Source organism: Phascolarctos cinereus, unplaced genomic scaffold (genome assembly GCF_003287225.1).
Source record: "Phascolarctos cinereus isolate Bilbo 61053 unplaced genomic scaffold, phaCin_HiC Scaffold_3;HRSCAF=262, whole genome shotgun sequence".
Taxonomy (NCBI): Eukaryota; Metazoa; Chordata; class Mammalia; order Diprotodontia; family Phascolarctidae; genus Phascolarctos; species Phascolarctos cinereus.
In genome coordinates this window covers 89,979,684-90,002,002 of record NW_027555736.1, presented here as the reverse complement: position 1 = coordinate 90,002,002, position 22,319 = coordinate 89,979,684, and the positions used below count along the sequence as shown (strand labels likewise).

The 22,319-nt window shown below is 37.4% G+C and overlaps 1 protein-coding gene and 1 non-coding gene across 2 annotated transcripts in view; both read right to left on the bottom strand.

Moving 5' to 3' along the window:
* Positions 1-1,381: 1,381 nt before the first annotated feature.
* EIF3A (eukaryotic translation initiation factor 3 subunit A) overlaps positions 1,382-22,319 on the bottom strand; it is a 43,155-nt gene continuing 22,217 nt past the window's right edge. Inside the window, 16 exon segments of the mRNA XM_020988199.2 lie at positions 1,382-2,658; positions 3,561-3,573; positions 3,576-3,747; positions 4,101-4,293; positions 5,644-6,350; positions 7,197-7,282; positions 9,644-9,828; positions 10,356-10,509; positions 11,683-11,805; positions 13,413-13,526; positions 13,616-13,720; positions 13,999-14,346; positions 16,748-16,933; positions 17,430-17,546; positions 18,211-18,309; positions 18,745-18,849. Coding sequence (XP_020843858.2) covers positions 2,435-2,658; positions 3,561-3,573; positions 3,576-3,747; positions 4,101-4,293; positions 5,644-6,350; positions 7,197-7,282; positions 9,644-9,828; positions 10,356-10,509; positions 11,683-11,805; positions 13,413-13,526; positions 13,616-13,720; positions 13,999-14,346; positions 16,748-16,933; positions 17,430-17,546; positions 18,211-18,309; positions 18,745-18,849 — 2,931 coding nt within the window. The 3' untranslated portion in view covers positions 1,382-2,434.
* On the bottom strand, positions 17,697-17,827 carry LOC144456429 (small nucleolar RNA SNORA19). Its single transcript, XR_013485522.1, has one exon. It is a non-coding gene; the product is annotated as a small nucleolar RNA SNORA19 (small nucleolar RNA).

The window sequence follows — 22,319 nt, the reverse complement described above, 5'->3', positions numbered from 1 at the left end:
CTAATTAGTTGGCAAGCTTCCAATGATAGTGTATTAGGAAAAATGTACTTTTTAATCAAAGTACCAACCTTAAAAAGATCCTGTCACATCCAGAACCATTGTGAAAGCTTCAAGGCTTCAGAAGAAATTGTGGGGTTCCAAAAGAATAAGAAAAGCTATGAAAGGTAGAAACAACTTAAGGGAATTGACCCTACAGGTAACCAAAGGTAAGGTGCTCCTCAAAACATCGTTTTATTAGGATGGAAAACATCCTTCTCTTTAAAAAATGAAATACTGTGGGAAGTTAAGTGATTACTAGTCTTTCACAGATGAATTAGGCTAAAAGTAATCTAACTGAATCATCGTGAGGGAATGAGACCTTCGATTGAAAAGGGGAGATAGATACGTTATGGACCACTTTGAGATAAGGTTGGTTTTCTCTTTTGACACACTGCACCATTAAAGGAAGGAAGGAATTTTCTTTTTCCTCAGACTCAGAACTGAGTAAGACTAAGCTGGGTACTGTTTTGGTTGCATGGCTGTTCAAGAATGGTTTTGTAAGGCAGCCCCGAGAACTTCACAATTTGTAATTATTTTTATGTGAAATGACTTCAAAATTCTTAAAAAATCAACACAACCTATTCATGAAGTTAGGGACTATGTAGTCACATGGTTTTTCAAGCTAATTTAACTCAAAGCATATAAACAAAGTTTAAAAAGTTCTTAAAACAATTAAAGGATAAAGTTTCAGTGGTACTAATCTAGATACAAAGTAATAGATGAGTATATGTCATGTAGCTTTCAATACAGAAACTGAGAGCATTTGGTAAAGATTCTACACATTAAATAATTAGATATGAGGGCAACCAATTATCTAAGTGGTTTTTTTCCCCCCACTGACTAAAAATCTGACTACTGCTTTCACTTTCCTCTTTCTAAGGTGGTAATACTCCCTCTTCTGGTCTTAAGTGTATATAACAACTCTTCAAAAAAAAATTGTTCACATCACTAAGGTGGAAATCCAACATGATCATTAATAGGGATGATTTTAGTTTTCCCTGAAAACACATGAGGCAAAAATAAACCTGTAGCTGGCATTATATGGTATAGGAAGGACAAATGATATGTTATAAAACTGAAAGCTAAGCAACTTCCCATGTAATTAAAAGAGAAAGAGATGACAAGTTTCATTAGTTATTCTTTGTAATTTTGGCTCATTTTCTAGAATGCTAAAATTTGAAATACTGAAAAATAACAAGTGATATTAAACTGAAAAGACAAAGAGAAAATCCTTGAAACCAAAACAGGAAAACGGGGCTTGAGGCAGCATAAATCAGTCACAAGATCTACTACTTTTTTGGGGTAAAGTACAATGACAGAGATTAAAATCAAGACAAGCAAATTCTGTAAGTATTTTATTTATCATTGAAGAAAAAACACAGCAAGTACTGTGTTGGCTTCAATAAGACCAAAGAGTTAATAATTAACATGGCTACTACACTTCAAAATTGAAGTCAACACAGTCGTTACTACAAAGTACTTGCTGAAAGAATCTATCCTTGAAGACAAAGGAAATTAGGAAAAGAATTTAAACAATTCCTCCAAAACCACACATTTATAAATATTGTCATATTTAAAATGCTTGAAAGGCATGAATTCTCCATTAATGGAAAAGCAGTTTGCTATTGGCAACAGAAAAAACTCAGCACTAGATTCACCCAATGCTTTCCATTTAAAAGCTGTATTTTTCTGGTTTCACACATCAGCAGTACTCATATTTCATTAGAACAATGACTTCAAATTGTTCCAAATCCACCAGCATTCAAGTAAAACCTACAGACAATTCCACTGTATCCAATGTTCATAATGTTTACTGCACTTAATGTGAACCTAAAACCTTTTTCTAAATTCAGATAATAAATACCTCAAAAAGCCTTTTCCCAAAATACCTAAAGAGGTATGTTTCAACAACAGCTCTAGTGAGAAAATGAAAATTGCTTCAGCTGTTTTTTCGAATACCACTGCTTTAAAGATACTCAAATACATTTTTCTATGACAGAACCTTAACTCATTCCAAAATAAGACTAGATATTTCAAAATTGAAAAGAAAAGAGATCAGTTTTATACTCAGATATATGTGCTACTCAATACCTGAAGGATTCACATTTTAAATTTTGTGGGTTTTAAAAAATTTTTCTTGTAAACAAATGATCAGTGAAATAATGCAACACTTTAAATTTCAGAAAATGGCATTCAGTTTTCCAACTTCCTGCTGCAGATACAATGCATGATCAATCTATATAGGATTAATACAAGTTCATGCTTTTCATGTTATGGTGAAACAACATTAGTTAAAGAAATCCAATTCAGAATGGTTTAAGCACAAATATAATAATCCTTGAATGTGACCAAACCTATGATAAAACACCAATTTAGACTGTGTTTCTCTTGAGATTTAACGTCGTACAGTGGTCCATCCATCTTCGTCAGTCTCATTTTTGGTTCGACGAAGAGATTCTCGGGATTCTCGATCTTTTTCTGTTCTCCATGAGCCTCCCCTCTCCTTTTCACCTTCTCTTTCTCGGTCTCTTGAAACAGCAGGAGGAGGAATTCTGCGAGGAGTCTCACGCTCTTCAGCCCGCTCATCTTTCCTTTCCTCAGTGCGTCTCCAGGAGCTTGCTGAAGTACACAAGAAAAATGGTTAGCAACAGAACTGTTTCCTTGGCACTCAGGACTCTAAAACAGGAAAACTTCAAATTATTCAGAACACAAATACCCACCCCCACCTCCCCTTTTTAACTAGTGAAGAGAATAGTATGTTTGCTATCTAGTCCCATACAAAAGAAATAATGAGGTTGTACTTAAAAACAAAAAAAGCCACACACAAAAATCTACACCAACCCCCCCCCAAGAGACCCTTAAGTATACAAACAAGGAAGGTGAACCTTTATGACAAGGGACCATTCGTCCCTGAAGGACTGGAAGGTATTTATCACTACATTCCCAAAGCCTCTGAACCAGTTTCTAACCACTGAAACTACTGACATAATACTTGTTATTTGCCTGATCATACAAACTGGCAAGCAATGAGTATTTTATCACCCTCAGATAAGAGGGTTTAATGAGAAATGTGAACTCCATTTTTGCTTATCAGCCTAAATGTCTTTGTTGTGAGAACTATGTTGGTAAATTGCTTCTCAGCACATTTGTATTAAATAAGCTGAATTGCCTTTCTCCTAAACACATGCTTTTTGCTAGTTATATTCAAGTTTATATTCACTGTAATCTATGAATATTTGAACAACCATGACATGTTTATAACATTGAACAAACAGCTATTAACTTGGTATTTGTGTAAAAACCCAACCAAGTAACTGCTAATCAAAACCCCAAATTTCCTTACAGTTGAGGTACTTGACTGTTTTTGTGTCACAGACCTTCCTTGATCTGGTGCCACCTACAGACCTGATTTCAGAACGTAAACCATTGAAGGAAATGCTCAATCAGTTAGAGAGGAGTGTAAATACACACAATGATATTCCCCCCATCCCAGTTCACAGACCCGACATTACAGTCCTTACTTTCTTCTCGGTCACACTCCTCAGGGGCCCTCTTCGTTCTCTCTCATCTCGCCGATCTCTTAAGTCTCTTCCTCCTCGGTCATCTCTGTCACGACCACGACGGTCATCTCTATCCCATTCATCACGGCGATTTGAATCTCTCCAACTTGAGGCCTCCTCAGCTGGTCTTCTCCATCCAGCCTCATCTCTGTTGAGATTTAAAAATTAAAATTTAACCAATTTGTTTATGGACTTCTTTGGAGAACATATTAATAAGAACATATACAAAAGGCCAATTTCCCCCCACATTTAAAATAAGTGACATCACTCTTAAATTTCAGTCACCGAACTGGCAAAAGTATATAAAAAATAGCAATATAAAAACCATACCCAGAAACAGAAAAAATAAGACATCAAGTTTCCATCTTTTTGTACAAATTATTAACAAAAACTTAGCACTACCACTTAGCACTCTAAAAAAGTCCTCCCATCTCCTCAAATGTAACAGGATTTTAAATAGAGCAATCTACCCCCCCTTCAAAACAGTATAGACAGTCAAACCTAGATCGCCTGAAACGATCTTCACGATCCCCATCTCTCTCTCTTTCTCTTTCATGTTCTTTATCATTTTCTTCACGATCTTGATCTCTATCCCTTTCTTTGTCTCTATCCCATTCACGGTCTTCTGATGGCCTAGATTCTCGAGGTGGAGCCCAGCTTTCCTCTCTTGCTTTCTCTCTCTCCCTCCAGCCACCTATAAAAAAAAAAAAGAAAAAAGAAATGTATTTCTAATAGTTTATTCTACAAGTGGCATGTAATTGTTAATTCTCATAATTGCTAATTGATCAGTACCCCAAATACTAAATTCAGAATGCTTAGCTGTGACAAAAACAAAATAAAAAAGCTCCCTAAATCATGGACTTATCTGTTGGCTATTTTTAAATTTTTATTCACATTATCAGAATTACCACTATTCGGAAAATTTAAGCTCTTTTCATGATACTTCATACTGTTTCATTTTGTTTAACAGACACGATCCTCTACCCCGTGTTGTTTTGGTTTTTTTGGGGGGGTGTACTTCTAAGTTAAAAACTTTTGGCGAAAAGAGATGAAAACAGAATACCACCCCATGCATAATCCAGTCAAGCAGCTCACATCTTTTCCAACATTTCCGTAATTTTTCAACTAAGAGATTTCTTCAACATACTCCTGGCCCTAATTCATAATGGATTTTCCTCCCCTCAAAATTAGGGATTCTAACTCCTTATCTAGAGCTCCCTTGTCTTTTGATTGCACACTTATAAAATTTAATTCAACAAACGTAACAATTCACTTGGGAGTTATTAGGATCAACATTTAGTATCTTAGTCAAAATTCAAATCTTACTGTTAGAAGCAATTGGTTTTTAACTTCCTGAGTTTTAAAACTTTGTTTTATTTATAATCTTACAGATTAGAAATTAATGGTTTCGGGGTAGCTAGGTGGTACAGTGGATAGAGCTCTGGCCTTGGAGTCAGGAGGACCTGAGTTCAAATCCAGCCTCAGATACAAGACACTTACTAGCTCTGTGACCCTGGGTAAGTCACTTAACCCCGATTGCCTCACCAAAAAGCAAAAAAAAAAAAAAAAGGTAAATGGTTTCGAATCATGGGATTCTCCCACTACTTGTGTGGGCAAGTCACTTACTTACCAAGTCCCTGGGCTTCAATAACTAATTTGTAAAAAGAGGGATTTAAATTAGATGGCTTCTTATGCTCTCTTTCAGCTCTAAATCTATGATTCTCTCAAATTATTTCACAGGCTAGTTTTCTCTCTTGTTATAAATACCTTGAAGATAGAAGGTATCTAGCAAGCATCGTGCTTCACGTAAAGCATACACCCAATAGCTATGGGTATATAAAAGTTGGGATAAGGAATAAAAAAAAATGACCATCCTGTTTAAATCATTATTTGCAATAGAAATAATGAATAATAAAGTAATGAATGGAATAATTAAATCGAGATAACCCCCCATATCTTTTATACACTATAAAATAACTTCCTCCCCCACACCCAATAGATGAGAAGCAACCAGACCAAGGTATTTAAGAGACCTGCATTTTACCTGGTTTGCCAACTGGTCTCCAAAGACCAGGTCTTGAATCATCACCACGCCTGGGAATTCGGTCATCTTCACTACGTCTAGAAAGTCTATCATCATCCAAATTACGCCAAGTTCCCCTTTCATCATCTCCACGCCTGGAAATTCTATCATCATCTGTGTTTCTCCGAGGTCCTCTATCATCGTCTAAGCCACGCCTTGGACCCCTATCATCATCCATGCCACGCCTAGGACCCCTATCATCATCCATGCCACGTCTAGGACCCCTATCATCATCTGTGTTGCGCCAAGATGATTTTTCCTCATCAACACCACGCCTAGGTCCTCTATCATCATCCATTCCACGCCTAGGACCTCTGTCCTCATCAGATGTTCGCCAATTTCCTCTATCGTCATCTAGTCCTCGCCTAGGTGGTCTATCATCATCTGTAGAGCGCCATGTTCCCCTCTCTTCATCTAGACCCCGCCTGGGAGGTCGATCATCATCTGCATTGCGCCAAAGTCGGTCATCATCAGTCCCACGACGAGGGAATCTGTCTTCATCAGCACCACGTCTAAGGGGCCTATCATCATCCATGCCACGCCGGGGAATTCGGTCTTCTTCTGTTCTTAAAGAGTCTCTTTCTTCATCATCTCCTGCACGTCTTGGTCGGTCCTCATCTCTTCGAACAGACCTCTCCTCATCACGACCTTCTCCCCGCCGCCATTCCCTGTGAGATTACAAGTTAAAATTCTTAAGAATTAATCAAAATATTGGATCAAAGACATATGCACAAGATCATTCTAGAAAGTTACACTTCACTTATTTCTGAATAAATATCTTTCCAAATGCCTCAATCCAAGTTTCAATTTGGAATGATAATGTGGTAGTAAAATGCTAGTGAATTAAGCATTTTATTTATAAAATAAGATGAAGACAGCAAATTTAAATTACAAGGGGCCTGGGCCTCTGATCAAGTAGCAGCTAGATGGCTCTGTGGATAGAGCCCTGGGCCTGTAGTCAGGAAGACCTGATTTCAACTCAGGCATCAAAAACTTACTAGCTGTGTGACCCTGGGCAAGTCACTTAACCCTGTTTACCTCAGTTCCTCACCTATAAAATGAGCTGGAGAAGGAAATGGTAAACTACTCCAATATCTTTGCCAAGCAAAGCCCAAATGGGTCATGGACACTCAGACAGGAATGAAACAACTGAACAAAAAAATCTGATCAATAACTTGGTTTGCTTTGTATAAAATTTGTACATCAGCATCTTTTTTTTAAAACTATTAAGACGGTATCTTTAAAAAAATGGAACTACTAATTCTACCAAGTTTACAATACCTATGTTACTATTCATTCATTACAGGGGGGGAAACCCTCAGAATTATCAAGATGTCAGAAATAACTAGAAAGGTGATAGTAAGCATTTAAGCATACTACCAAATTGGATAAGAGATCACTATACCCATACTTCTCCATTTGGCCTCTTAAAAATTCATGTCGTTATTTTCAAATACTGTTAAAAAAAAAAAGACTAGCTAATAGTCAATTCAATTTCCCTCAATTTTACTTACTTTTCTGGTGGACGTCTCCATTCTGATTCTACTTCAGGACCTCTTCTCCAAGTACTCTCAGAGTCCCTATCACCCCAACGAGTATCCTATACCAACCAAAATAAAATATCAGGAACAAGTTGTTTTTTTTTAAATCACTATTTATTCATGTTAAGAACAATTATATTTAGCAAAAGTATTCTTTAAATAGCCTAAAATTAAATGAGAATATTATAACATTACAGGTTTTTAAAATCAAGTTTTCTTTATAAAGTCTTTTCGAAACATAAAGAAAAAATACCTTTAAATATTTTATATATCCTTTTACACTTTCACCCTACTTTCGGGGTACAGAATTTCAGTCAATCTAATTATTAAGCACCCACTCTGTCCCAGGCACTACGTGAAGCACTGGGAAATATAATGAAAGGCAAAAAACAGTCCCTGCCTTCAAGGAGGTAACATTCTAAAGGTAAAGACAACATGCAAGTAATTATGTACAAACAAGATATATAGAGAATATACTGCAGGTAGTCTTGAGCAGAAGACACCAAGATTAAGGAAGATTGGGAAAGGCTTCTTGTAGGAGGTGGGAATTAAGGTAAGACAATAGGGAAACTAGAATGTAGAACTGAAGAGGGAAATCATTCCAAGTATAGGGGATATCCAGCAAAAATACAAGGAGAGTGTAATGTGGGACGAAAAGCAAGAAGGCCAGTCACTGGATCCCAGAGTACATGGAGAGGAATAAGGTATGTTGGAGGGGTACAGCTTATGAATTTTTTTTCTTTCTAGGTTAATTTTTGTTGGTATCTTTTGTTTCTTATGACACTGATTTTTTCCCCAGTATCTTTTTCCTTCCCAGGGAATCATCCAATATGACATTATTTTTTAAAATTTACTTTTTTATTACAGTTTAAGTTCCAAACTGTTTCCATCCATCCCCATCCTGAACTAGAGGTCACCATTTGATGCAGATATAACTAAATATGTGTGTATACACACACACATTCACAAAGAGAAAGAGCTGAAAAGGTCCAAAATACACAATATACAACACCTGTGGACCTGCCACCTCCACAAAGGGGTAGGTTGCTATAAAGCGCCTTAAGAGCCAAATAGAGCATTTGAAGGCCACAGGAAATCATTGGGGTATATCAAATGAGGGGTCATATGGTCAATTTAGGAAGATCACTTTGGCAGGCGAGTGGAAAGAAGGAGACCCACCATGCTGTCCTCACATGAGGAAAGGGATAAGGGCTGTACCAGGGTATGAGAGACAAAGAAGTGTAGACAACAGATATGTGTGGTGAGTGGGAGTGATGAGTTAAGCATGGCATATGGATTTTGAACCTGGGTGACTAGGAGGATGGTAGTACCCTCAACAGAAAGTTAGGGAGAAGGGAGGATTGGAGGGAAAGATGATGAGATCAGTTTTAGACATGTTTGAGTAGTCTAAAAATGTCTATAAAAAGCAGTTGGAGATATGACTCTGGAGGTCAGTAGTGAGGTTACAGTTGATCAAACAGTTGTGAGAGTCATCTGCAAAGAGTTAATTGAAACCACAGAAGCTGATGAGATGAACAAATCAAAGAGAAAGAAGACAGCCCAGGACCAAGCCTTGAGCACCCCCAGTTACAAAATGAAGACTCAGCAAAGGAAACCAAAAAGGAGCACAAGAGAGCATTGTCATAAAAACTTAGAAGAGAATAAAAGGATAAAAATGGCCCACAGTGTCAAAGGCTGCAGAGAGATTAACAAGAATGAGGATTAAGAAAAGGCCACTGGATATGGCAAGTAAGAGATAACTTGGACAGCAGTTTCAATTGAATGATGAAGTTGGTTGGAAGCCAGACTGCAGTTAAGAAGACAGAGGAAAAGTGGCAGAAACACAGCATTCTCAGGAAGTTTAGCCACAAAAGGGAGGAGACAAAGAACAATGGCTAGTGGGGACAGACAGAGCAAGCAAAGGTTTGAGGATAGAGGAGACAGGAAAATGTGTAGGCAGCAGAATAAACCATTAAAGATTAGTGTGAGAGAGGATGGGGATAATAGAGGGGACAATCTGCTGGAGAAGACAGGATGTGGAATTTGATCATTTGTGCATGTAGAAAGGGGTTGCTTTGCAAGGAAGGGGCCATAGATTAAACTGATTACTTTCACAAACTCTAGGAAAACCTTTCTATTGTGAATGACTTCTACAGACTGATGCGGTTAAATGAGCTGAAGGCTTATTTTTAACCCAAGACAAATACAGGTATAAATTAAATGTTATCAGCAATTGACAGCCACGACTGTGTTTTTCATCTACAGTAACATCCATCAAATTTAATATAGTTCTCTTTTAGGGAATACCTGACTTGTGATGAATTAAGAGGTCAAACCAACAAACATTTTGATAAAATGTAAGGAAACTCTGGTCATCAAGAACATTGAGATGGGGGGGATATGAATATTTTCATGCTAACCTTTCTAGAAAGTGAATCATCAGATATCCTTCTCTCTTCTTCTCTACGACGTTCTCTTTCTTCAATTTCCATCTCTCTCTGGCGTTTTTTCCTTTCGACTTCTTCTAGTTTCTTGACATGCTCTTGATATTCTCGTTGTTCTTCTTCACGTTTTTCACGCTCAGCACGCTCCCTCTCTTCACGCTCTACAACAATTTGTGAAATTAAAACTTGTTGGAAATCGTACCCCTTCTTCCATCACATTTTTCCTCTGGCTTTCTAATTAATTCTGACACAATCTCTGCTGCATATTTCTATTACAAATTGCCCCAAGAATTCCAAAGGGCAATGGATGCCACAAAATTCTCATAAGGAACACACATCTTTAAAACTAGTATAAAAAAGGGTGATAGGGTGAGGGGAGAAGCTGTATGTCCCTCCTTATGCTATTCCTTTATGTATTGAGTATGCAGAATACTCAAGTGACAGTCTCTAAAATAATACAGAGAACAATCTGAATACCCTCACAATAAAATATCTTCTCCACATGAAGGAATCCTAGACATTATTTGACCCAATATAGGCCATTATTTTATTAATGACAGAACTGAGTCTCAGAGATATTTGCCCACAGTCAGTTTGCCAGTAAGCGACAGTAACAAGAAAAAGCGTTGCATTTCCAGCTGAATGCTTTCCCCCAAGTCACTGACCTAGCTCACCCCCACTCTCCCACCTTTAAGCATCTGCTCCTCAGCCAGCCGCTGCTCCTCCTCCTCCTTTTCCCGGTAGTAAGTCACACGGCGCTCCTCCTTGCGCTGTTTCTTCCTTTCTTCCAAGCGACTGCGCCTTTCTTCAGCAAGTCTTTCTTCAAATTGTTTAAGTTTTTCCTGCAATACATGAAAAAAATGAAAACCTTTTGCTAGAAGAGCCTGAAACAATAGGATGGTACTCCAGACTGGCATTAGACATTTGCTGTGTAGAGCTATATTATTATATTAAGCAACATTTTAACCTTTCTTCTTTTGCTCACACATCTATTTGTAAATAGAAACATACATGTGTATAAATGCTGAGCTCTATTATTAAACAGCAATTGTTGGCAATACTATCCACACCCTACAGCTTAAGTCCCTGTCCCTCCAAAGTCATTGGATAGCAGGAATGTAGATAGTGATGAACCCATCATTTCATAAACTCAAACATTACCAGAGAAGGGAAGAGGTTGTATGCTGAAACGATACTTTGAGTGACGCTATCCTAAAGAGTTCAACTGGAAAAGATTCTCTAATCATGCCCAGGTCCTCAAAATACTTGTTTGTGGGCAACACCATGCTGCTAATTCCATCAAGGTGAAGATTACTACCAGGACCCCTTAATGACATCCATGGCCACCAAAGAGATCAACCTAACAATCCACATGTAGGATGAAAAATGCATATTGCTCAAATAATGAATTAGTTAGATGGAAAATCTTCTGCTAATCCATTAATACATACTGCACAAGCACTGAGGCTGGGTCTGAGAACTGGAAAATGAGGCAAGCTACATTTGGAAAACATACATGGCAGTTATCAATGATGCCAAGCTACTTCCTGACACAAAAAGCCATTTTCTGCCACCAATGTTTTGGTAATGACTTTAGGTGACCCAAAGGATAACAATGAATCATGGCGGGCTGAAATCAACTGCTGCACATTAATAACAATAACTTGATTCACAAAAAGTGGCATGAAGTAGAGAATCTAGGAAATGACTAATCTGAAAACAAAGTAGGTTGATTATTTAACAATAAAGATGGTAAGTAAAGAGCAAGAAGTGTTGAACTGGTACTCACAAAATGTTTAAGAAACCCAGAGGATAGCCCCCAATGACAAGATGTTCTCTGGGAGATTTATAGGATAGGTATAAGTAATGGGTAAGATAAGAAGATATGGAATAGCACATATTTGGCAACTGCACCAGTGTGGGAAGTACACATGTAAATGAAATCATGAATCTACTGATAGAGTGCAGAAGCCCTCATAAGGACTGCTCAATGAAAGAACCATTAAGATAGCTACCTCATAAACAGACTGTCGTGCTGCCTTGAGTCTCTCTACAAATAAATCTCTATCTTCTAGCATTCTTGACATTCGATTCTTATGTTCAAGGGCTTTTTCACGTTCCAGTTGCATAGTAGTAATCTGTAAAATACATATCCAGACAGTTTCCAAAAAATACAATCTAATTTTAACATTAAAACATAAATGCATGCTAAGTTGATTCTCTAAAAACAAGTAGGTTCCATAGACCTTACTATATCCTTAGTGACTTAACTAAATATTTAACTACTTAATCAATATAATCAATAACAACTTAATCAATATAAATTTAGTAGGGCCGTAAAGGCCATAATTTTACTCTTGACCCATTAGAACTTGTTAGAGAGCACGCTGCTGTAATCTAGCAGGATTACTGGGCATTTTTCTCAATTACAAGGTTTGTACGATAATGCCAAACTGCAAAGTAAGATGGCAACCTCCATGGTGGTTCTAGTTAACTAATTTTTGCAGTACCAGAGAATCAAGGACCTTCTATTTTTCAATCCTCCTGATCCCCAAAATTTTATTAGGGCAAGATCATTTTACATTAAGTCTACATTGCCACACTCCACTTTGTAGAAAATATAAGTAAACAGACAAAGCCTGAAGACTTCACCTTTGAAATAGTTTGTGGTGTTTTGGGTTGTTTTTTTTTTAAGGCAATTGGGGTTAAGAGACTTGCCCAGGGTCACACAGCTAGTAAGTGTCAAGTGGTTTGTCTGAGGCCAAATTTGAACTCAGGTCTTCCTAATTTCAGGTCCAGTGCTCTATCCACCGTGCCACCTACTGCCCCTAAGACTTCACCTTTGAGAAGATCAGAGGGCTTAATGAATTATACCTGAACAAAACCCATGAAAGGTCATTTCTATGTGGCAAACTGGCCATTAAAAATTCTGAAGTATAATGAATTTTCCTCCTTAAAATGCTCAATAACACCAAGATAAACAAGTAAAATAAAAGGTCAAAAGTGATTCACAGAACACAGAAGAAACAAAGTATAATAGTATATGAAGTATAATAGAATATGAAGATTCACATATTTGCTAAGTATCAAAGAGAGGCTCAATTTAGAGCAAGAGTTCTTAACCTGGAACCATAAACTTGTTTTTGTTGTTGTTTTCAAAATATTTTCTGAGTTGCATTTACTTCAAAAGCATTATTCTGAAAGAGAGTCCAGGCCCATGGGCTTCACTGTACTGCCACAAAAAGAAGCCCATAAAGGCTTCTAACCCATAAAGGGCAGCTAGGTGGTACAATGGATAGAGCTCCTCCAGCCTTGGAGTCAGGAGGACCTAAGTCCAAATTCAGCCTCAGACACTTGTTGCTTACTAGCTGTGTGACCCTGGGCAAAGTCACTTAACTCCATCTGCCTCATCAAAAAAGCAAAAGAAGAAGTCTATGACACAAGAAAGGCTAAGATCCCCAGGCTTTAGATAAACAGGTAACGTGACCTAGGGGCCAAGACAGCAAAGGCAGATGTGGCCTGTGTTTTCAAGTTCCAACATTTAGGATCTCAACCTAGAACAGAAAGAGTGACCAAGATCTTCAAATGTAAATGTTTCTATAGGAGTATTTTTGGAGCATTTCTGTAGTACAGTCTAAAGAATTATAAAGACATGCAATTGTCCTGGAGTTGTATCAGAGTTTTGCAACCTTGGCCCTTAAACTATGTAAGAGCAGAAGATACAGCAATGGTATAAAAAGCTTACTCTTTCTTCTTCCTGCTGTTCCCAAAGGTCCATATCTTTGACTCTCTGTTCTTCATAGGCACTCTTTATAAGAGGTATTTCTTCTAATCGCTTTGCTCTTTCAAAGTAGTCAATCTAAATAAAACAAAAATTGCTGTAGAACATATGAAATAAATACTTCAAAGTTGCATGTTCATGTTAACCCCACCCTCTTCTTTTGCCACCTTCTTCTCCTGGTTTTTCAGGCGTTCCTGAAGTTCTTTCTTTTCTTTCTCTAGTTGTTCAACCTGCTTGGCCATAATAAAATCTGGATCCAATTCTTCAAGGTCCTAATAAAAACGAACACACATGAACTATTCAATTATCTAAGAAATGTGTACATAAATCAATTCTATTGGTTCCAAAGGTGTGTTTCAGCAATGGGTTTCACATTTTAGCTTTTTACAACAAACATATTTAGGTAATTTTATTTCTATTTCTTTAAAAGCAGGAAAGCATTTTTTTAATGGAAAAAGAAAAATCTGGAAAAAATATTTAGCTACCGATTTTGCTATCAAAAGAACTGGATCAGCCCAAGAACTACAAATTTGATTTACAAGACACATACCTCAATATCAATATCTTTGAAAGCTTTGGCACCAAGTTCAGTTTTCTTAATTTGCTCAAGTCGCTCACGGACAGTTTTCTTTTTGATTTGTTCATGCTCCTGTAAGATGCGCTCTTTCTCCCTCTCCTTGGCTTCCTGGCGGAGTCGCTCTTCTTCAGCTTTCCGGACTTTCTGCAGCTCTGCTTCCCGCTGCTCCAACTCTTCTTTCTCACGCTGAATATTCAGACTCTCAAGACGCTCCTTCCTCTCCTCAATCGTCTGCCGGCGAGCCAAGATGCGCTGATGCTCTTTTCTTGAATTTTTAAGATAAGCATTGACAGCCAACTGATGCTGTTCTTCCTTTTCTTGCTATTGTAAAAGAAAAAAAGAACTGCAAAGTGATATAATTAATAATAAAAATCTGTATGGTTCTTTAAGGCTTGCAAAGAGCTTTCCATATATTACTGCATTTGATCCTGACAACAACCTGATAAAACAGATGCTATTATCCCCATCTCACAGTGGAAAAGTGAGTTGTCCAGGGCCACACTGTTTAGTGTTTTGAGGCAGAATCTAAACTCAGGTTTTCTTTTTTAGTTTTCAACATTCACTTCCATAAGATTTTGTGTTCTACATTTTCTCTGCATCTTAAACTCAGGTCTTCTTAACTTCAAGTTCAACATTCCAGTCACTGCAACATCTCTCCCCAGATTGATAGGACTGAGTTCAAATCCGGCCTCAGACACATAAGACTCACTCTGGGCAAGTCACTTAACCTCAACTGCCTCACCAAAAAAATTATACATATATATATAAAAAGCTAGCTCATGCATAACTTTCTGTGAGGAACTTCTAAGATGGTTGCCTTACAAGGAGACAGAACTCTCGGTTCCCACATATCTACTCTGGCAAAAATGTTAAGTAGATATGAGAATAATGGTCAAGAAATCTAATAAGAAATTAGAACGTATGATTTCTTCCACCCCTGAAATTTTAAAGAGGTCTACCAGAAGACTAAGGGCTACTAGCCAAGCCATGACCTGTGCAGGGTAGCACCCTATCATGATCAGAAACACCTAGAGCATTCAAGACCCTGGAAGCAACAAGAGTGGAAAGCTCTCCTAAAAAAGCTCCAGTATATGGACCCCGAAAGTCCTGGGGAATTGCAGCACAGTAGGCGGTGACCAGAGTAATATGGTTGCATCAAACCCAGAATTCTCAGGTCCCTTAACACTCTAATCTGAAACACCAGAAAGTACCCTAAATTTCAAAAACCCAGGGATGGGGGCAGGGGATTAAAAACCTTAGGAGTACTTATTAGCTGTGTGACCCTGAGCAAGTCACTTAACCCTGATTGCCTCACCCAAAAAAAAAAAAAACACCTTGGGAGTAAGAGGTCAACACAGGAGATGTAGGAAGAAGCTAAGCAGGTCTGACTACTCCACCTGAAAGGGGGTACACCAGTCCTGGATCTGGCACAAAGCCCCAGTTCGAGAAACAAAGCTGGAAAGATAAGTAAGTCAGAGAAAAAACATTAATAAAGTCAAAGACACCAATTAACATTAACACAGCAGTGAGATCCCTCACAAAGAGAGTAACTTCATTATAGCTGCAAAGACTCAAAGCAAAAATAGATTTTCCACAAGGACTACAAGAATATCTACCTAGAAGATATAAAGTAAGAGATTTTTTAAAAAATGAAACAGAAGGTCCAGAGGAAAGATCTGGAAGAATACCTCAGAAAATCAAATGGTAAACATTACCCAAGTAATATCCAAGTAACCTGCTCCTGAAAACTAGAATAGTCTAAATAGAAATTAGTGACTTCATCAGTTAATAAAAAATATTAGAACAAATTCAAAAGATTAGACTCCATAAAAATCATGATTAAATAAAAAAGCCTGGACACTATTATTTCAAGAAATTCTAAGGAAAACTGACAAGATCGATTAGAACCAAAGAGCAACTCTAGCAATTACTCCCTGAAAAAAACCTGCAAAGTCCCAAGGAATATCTTAGCCAATCCAGCTCTTTCATGTCAAAGAAAAATGCTGCAATACTGCAAAGTTTAAATACCAAGAAAGTCAGAATCATATCAGACTTAGCATCGTTTACTAAAAGAGAGAGAGAGAGAAGACAAAGAGAGAGAGAAGGATCACACCATACAAAAACTTAAGTCTTAGACCAAGAACAGATTACCCTACAAAGGTGAGTATAATCCCACAAGGGGAAAACAGACCTTTAATAATAAAGAATATGTTAATTAACATTAATATTAAATGACTAATAATAAAGGAATAAAGGAATTTCTAGCATTTCTGATGAAAAGACACAAGGGCCAAGTAAACACTTTGAAATACTTTGGACAAATTCAAAAAAAATCTAGAAATTTGAAGGAGTTGTGACACAATGCTAATCTTGAACTGGGAGAGAAGAAACATGTCTTTCAGAACCTGTCTTCAAATAGTTTTGATGAAGTTAAATAAGAAAAGTAAAGGACCTAAAGGATGGAGTGGATATTCTGAGGTTTTAAAGAGGACAAAGAGAGAAAGGAATACACTAGTATAGAAAGGAGAAAGAAGGGATGGAACATACTATTTCTCCTAACTGATGTATAAAAGAAGAGGCTATAAAAACAAAGGGGAAAGGCGTGGAGTAACAGCTATCAGATGTACCTCATCCAAGTAGTTTGCTAAAATTTAAGTTAATAATCCTATTCTTTACTGATACATATAGTTCATCTTCTCCTAGAAAGTTTAAAGATACATACCAAAACATGAGCAGGCTTAATAACTTCCAATGCCTTGGCAAGCACAGAAGACATAGCAGTCAGCTGATTCCTTATCTGCTCAGATGGCATACTCTGAAGGTGAGGACCAATTGGTGCATCTTCTCGAGTAGAATAATTCAAATCAGATCCAAAACTTAATGTTCTTGAAGTATGATCAATACGAACCTTTACAAATTATAAATAACAAATGGTTAAAAGAAAAAGTTTTTAAAAATCAACTAGCATTTAAACCTATAAACTATAAGGCCTAAATATCAACCTAGGTTGACCAGATATGACAAATTTGAAATGTTAACCCAGAAAGGAATTCTAAAATATCAACAGAAATAAACAGAGGGCTTTTGCTATACATAGTTAACTAGAACATGAGATTTTTAAGAGTAGGAACTGTTTCATTTCTTATATTTGTGTCTTTGGCACCTAAGCACAGTGCCTGGCACACGGACCCTTAAAAATCCTCGGCTGACAGAAGGGTAAAATGAACAGAAGGTTTGGTTCACAAGGTAAAGAATTCATATTTTAAGTTTAAAAATCATGATTTAAGTTACATGAAACAACTTATAATTCCTTTACAGCATTGCTACTATCCTAAGAGTATAAAATATTCCTAAAGACTAACTTTCTTCCCCTTTCCCTATAGACTTTTTTGAATAGCACTCACTTGCAAATCACAGTGTCTGGCTGCATCTACAATAGCACGTTCCAGCTGGAAAGCATCAACAAAAGGAACCAGAGAAGTCAGGCGAGAAAACTCAATGCTCTGATATATTTGTGCCACCTGCATAAGAACACAGGATTATTTTTTTTTTCCTTTCTGACTCTACAAAACATTAACATAAAAAACTTTTATGGTTGTATTTTTACCTGGTTTATAAAAACTGGGTTAAGTAATGTTATTTAGGGTTTTTCCCTTAGTTCTAGGTATTGTATTTGTTTGAAGGAGACTGGCAGCATCACCATAACGAGTTATGCTGCTAATTAACCTTCCACAAATTGTATAGCACGTCAGAAATAACACTGCTCCCTTCAACAATGAAAGCAGGCCAATGAAACATGCACAAGGATACAATGAGTGCTAACAAACTCATTTACACACTGCTTTGAGGTTTACAAACCATTTGATACCCACAAAAACTCCATGAGGAAGGTAGCTCCAAGTATACTATGTGCTTCACAGGTGACCAAACAGCATGAGAGGAGTTAAACGATTGACTAACATCTTTTAAGTGTTAATGCCACTACTCAAACCTAGGTCCCCAGGTTCCAAGGATCATGCTGCCTTTAACGACCAAATCATGGAAGCCCAAAAACAAATGACAAGGGAAAAAGAAGGTAAGGAAGGCAAGGCCATCAACACTGCCCCAAAAACATGTTTAATATCAAGGTAACTTGGACTTTTTACCTTGTTGGTCTAATATAAAATACTCATTTTGCATTAATACCTGCTGCAGAAGTCGGAGAATAGTGTTGTTTTGCAATTGTGGGACATACTGTTGCAATTCAGGTTCTTTTTCAGCTTGATCTCTCACCCAATTTAGAACCTACAAAAACATTAAGCAAAAAATTCAGTAATATTATCCTTAAATGATACAGAAAATACAATCATTATTGAACCACAGTAAAACCATGGAAAACACTTCAGAAAACTTTGTTTTATGAATGATAAAAGTTATGACAAGAATACCAATTTGCTCTTCTGAAGGAACAATGGCTATTAATTATGTTAATTTACTTCCAAAATTTATTTAGCATATGAGAAGTATCTTTTCTTTAAAAAAAAAAAGAAAGAAAATCAATGAAATTTGCACAAAGTTCATTGAAACACAATTTTAAAATGGCATATACTTTTTGGAAAGGAGTTTCTATTCTTCCCAGACAGTTAATTCTAGCCCAAACTCCAGAAAATAAGAGGCTCAAGCCAGCTATTTCTTTACTCCCATAAGGTAACCAAAAATTTCCACAACATGAACACTTACCTTTGTAACCCGATCACACAGCTTTAGTGGGTTGAATTCCACCTCTAGCCAATTATAAAGATCTTTTACTTCTGGAACAACATATTGTAATACGTTGAATCTAACCTAAAGTAAACAGCAAAAAAATATATATAAAATTTTACAGTTTACTAGTAACACATAAAGGTAATTGATTTTATACTGGCTATAAATCACAATCAGATTCACAGGACTGCAAAGCTAAAAAGGATTTAGACCTCTATGGCTATAATTCACTATATAGAATAGTTGTAATCTTGAAAAGTTGACTATATGGGCGAATACTCATAATTTGTTATCTTAACATTAACTTCCACTTTAAAATTGGAGATTTTCTTACAGAAAATAAATTTTCTACTAATGATCAATCATTTAAATTAACTACAAATTAAGACAACTGGAAAAATTCAAGCAATTATTTTTGCAATAATAATCTTCTGGCCTATATTTGCTTGTTGATTCCTAACCTAGCTGGTCTAAGCAAAAAGAAACAGACTTCAAACAAGCTAAAAACAATTTTTTACCAGTTAAAATTTCTTCAAAAAATTTTAGTCTTCCTTCCCAAGTCACAAGTGTTAGTGACTCTGCTAAAATGTATCATCACCCTTTTATGTCAGTTATTCATTTATTAATGAATTCCAGTATTAGGCTAACCTAATTCCTTTCCTCACCTTAAGCTTTTATCACTACAATACCTTCCCTGAGTCAGCTCCTCCCACCCTGAACCACTGTATACTTAGCACAATAACATCCACACAGCAGCCAAGTTATAATGCTCTTCTAAAAATCCAAACATCTCTCTTCCCCATTCAAAATTGTCACCACATACAGAATTCTAAACTCCTTAAGCAATGTTCTCCTTAATTTATTCCCACCCAATGCTTTTCAATATGCCACAGGTCAGAGTAGTCTACACATGGTCCAACACAGGCCTTGATTGGTCCCTAACTTCAAACCAATTTCCTCTGCCTGAAATGTCTTTCCTGTTTCTCTGTCCCCTACAAGTTCTGGAGACAACGCAAACCCGCAATTAAGTACTATCTGTCTCTTGACATATTTATTGCATCTGTCTATGATGATCATTTAATAAATCTTAGATTCCTCCTAAGCTCCTTGACAACAAAGAATCAGGTTCAAGTCTTATTCTTCCCAGTGCTTTTTGCATTACAGTGCACATAAAAGGTACCAGTCTTCAATCATACTGAGTGTATCCTGATAAAACTAAATCACCTATGAGCTATAATTAATATTTCTAAACTTTCTGTGTAAAGCAAGTGAAAACAACAAGTTAGGCTTTTTAATATAAAACTGAAGTGATGAAGAAATTGATGGTGTTATGAACAGATAAATTTGTAAAGAGGAAGAAAAACAAGAAGCATGATGAAAGAAAAAAAATCACTACTGCTTTATTAAAGCAGGGGCAGTGGCAGAGAGATTAAGGCTCAAAGTGGGACACATGTTAAAGGTCAATGTTCCTTTTTGGATCTCTAAAAACAAAGTCTTCAACTGCTGAATAAAATCATGTTGGAGGGTAAGTGGGAAGGTATGTTTATCACCCATGCTCAATGAAGCTCTTGAAAATGGTTCTCTAGGAAAAAAATTTCCTCAATAGGTACCTATCAGGCTGTCAGTATGAATCCTTCTCAGGGGTGCTGTAAGGTAAGTCACTCCCCGGGGGGGTGGGGCATCTCCAGTCGTCCAGATGTATATCCAGCCACTGGACCCAGATGGCTGTGGAGAAACTGAGGCTGGTGACCTCCCTCATTTAAATTCACCTCCAATTCACTTCTAAGTCATGGCATTATCTTCCCGATATCATGGTCCTCTTCGAGAATGAAGAACAACTACCTGTGAGTAATCCCAGCTGCCCCACTGGGGACCCAACTGGCCAGTTTCAGTTGGACAACTCAGCTCCTTCCTTCCTTCTGCCTTTCCTTTCTTTCCTTCCCCCCTCTCCCTCTGTCCACATGGGGCACCATGCTCTTACCTTTTGGGTACTCTGCTAAAAGGAATATAAATTTTGATGGCTGAAACCTAGCAAGATATCCTGGGGTTTACTGGCTAGATTTCTTTCTTAAAGACCAAGCCTTAAACCCAATTCACTCTGGCTGTCATTACTTGGCCAACAATAGGTCCCAACCCAAGCACCACTTAGTGGTCAGTGTTTGGGCCCAGATGGCTCAGAGTGAACATAATAATTGTTTCTGTTTTAGCCAGAGACCCTGGAGGTCTTCCCCTCCCAGACCGATTTTTTTTTTAATTAGGTAAAGGGGGACATTCCTTGGCTCATGTCCTAACTAGACTTTATCACTGAAGGTACATTGCCTCAGTCAAAGTGAGCCCTCCGAAAGACCTTAGCATAATAAAAAAGGCCAAGATCTCCCACTACATCAGGGGCCACTCCAGTAATCTGGATCTGGATCTTGCCACTGGACCCAGATGGCTCCAGAGGAGAAAGTAAGACTGGTGACCTTGCACAATCCTCCCCCTCACTTAAATCCAATTCACTTGCAAATCATGGCATCATCTTCCTGATGTCATGGTCCTCTTTGGTACCGAAGGACAAACAACAACAATTCCCAACACTGAGACTGGTCCAATCAGTTGCTAACTCAATTTTCTTCCCTGCATTGTTCCTTTCTTCATGTGATGCCTCCGTGGCTTCTTAGAAAAGTGTCATTCCCAAGCTACAGTATGTTGGTTCCAGACAATGGTTATCTCTTAAGTAGAAGATAGTAATGTTTGGGAGTGTTAATAATTTCTCTCAGATAAGCAAGAGCACAATTTCAAAAGAAGACTTTGCCAGGAAGGACTATAGCCAATTATATAATTACGCTTACCTAGACATCTCTTTTCCCTATTACTTCTCACAATGCTCACTTTCACTTCACATTTTTTCTTCTACTAAACTGCCTAACCTTGACTACCCAAAATGTCAGCATTTCCATAAGATCCACTAACTATTGTCATTTTTGCTGACAATGTCCATCAAGTTCCATAGGCTTTACTTTAGCTTCACAAATGACCAGAATTCTTTCAAAATCAAGATAGTAGAGAAGATGGTTATAAAGAAATACTTAGGTGTAGCTAGGTGGTGCAGTGGATAGAGCACTGGCCCTGGAGTCAGGAGGACCTAAGTTCAAATCCAGCCTCAGATGCATAACACTAGCTGTGTGACTCTGGGCAAGGCACTTAATCCCAACTGCCTCATCAAAGATAGATAAATAAATAAATGAATGAATTATTTAAATAAATATTTATAGCAGCTCTTTTTGTGGTGGCTAGAACTGGAAATTAAGGGGATGCCCATCAGTTGGGGAACGGCTGAACATGTTGTAGTACATGATTGTAATGAATTATTGTGCTGTAAGAAATGACAAGCAAAATGATTTTCAGACAACTCTAGAAAGACTTAACATGAACTGACACACAGTAAAGGCAGCAGAACCAAGAGAACATTGTACCCATTAACAGCAACATTGTGTGATGATCAACTAAATGACCTAGCTCTTCTCAGCAATACAATGATCCAAGACAATCTCAAAGGACTCATGATG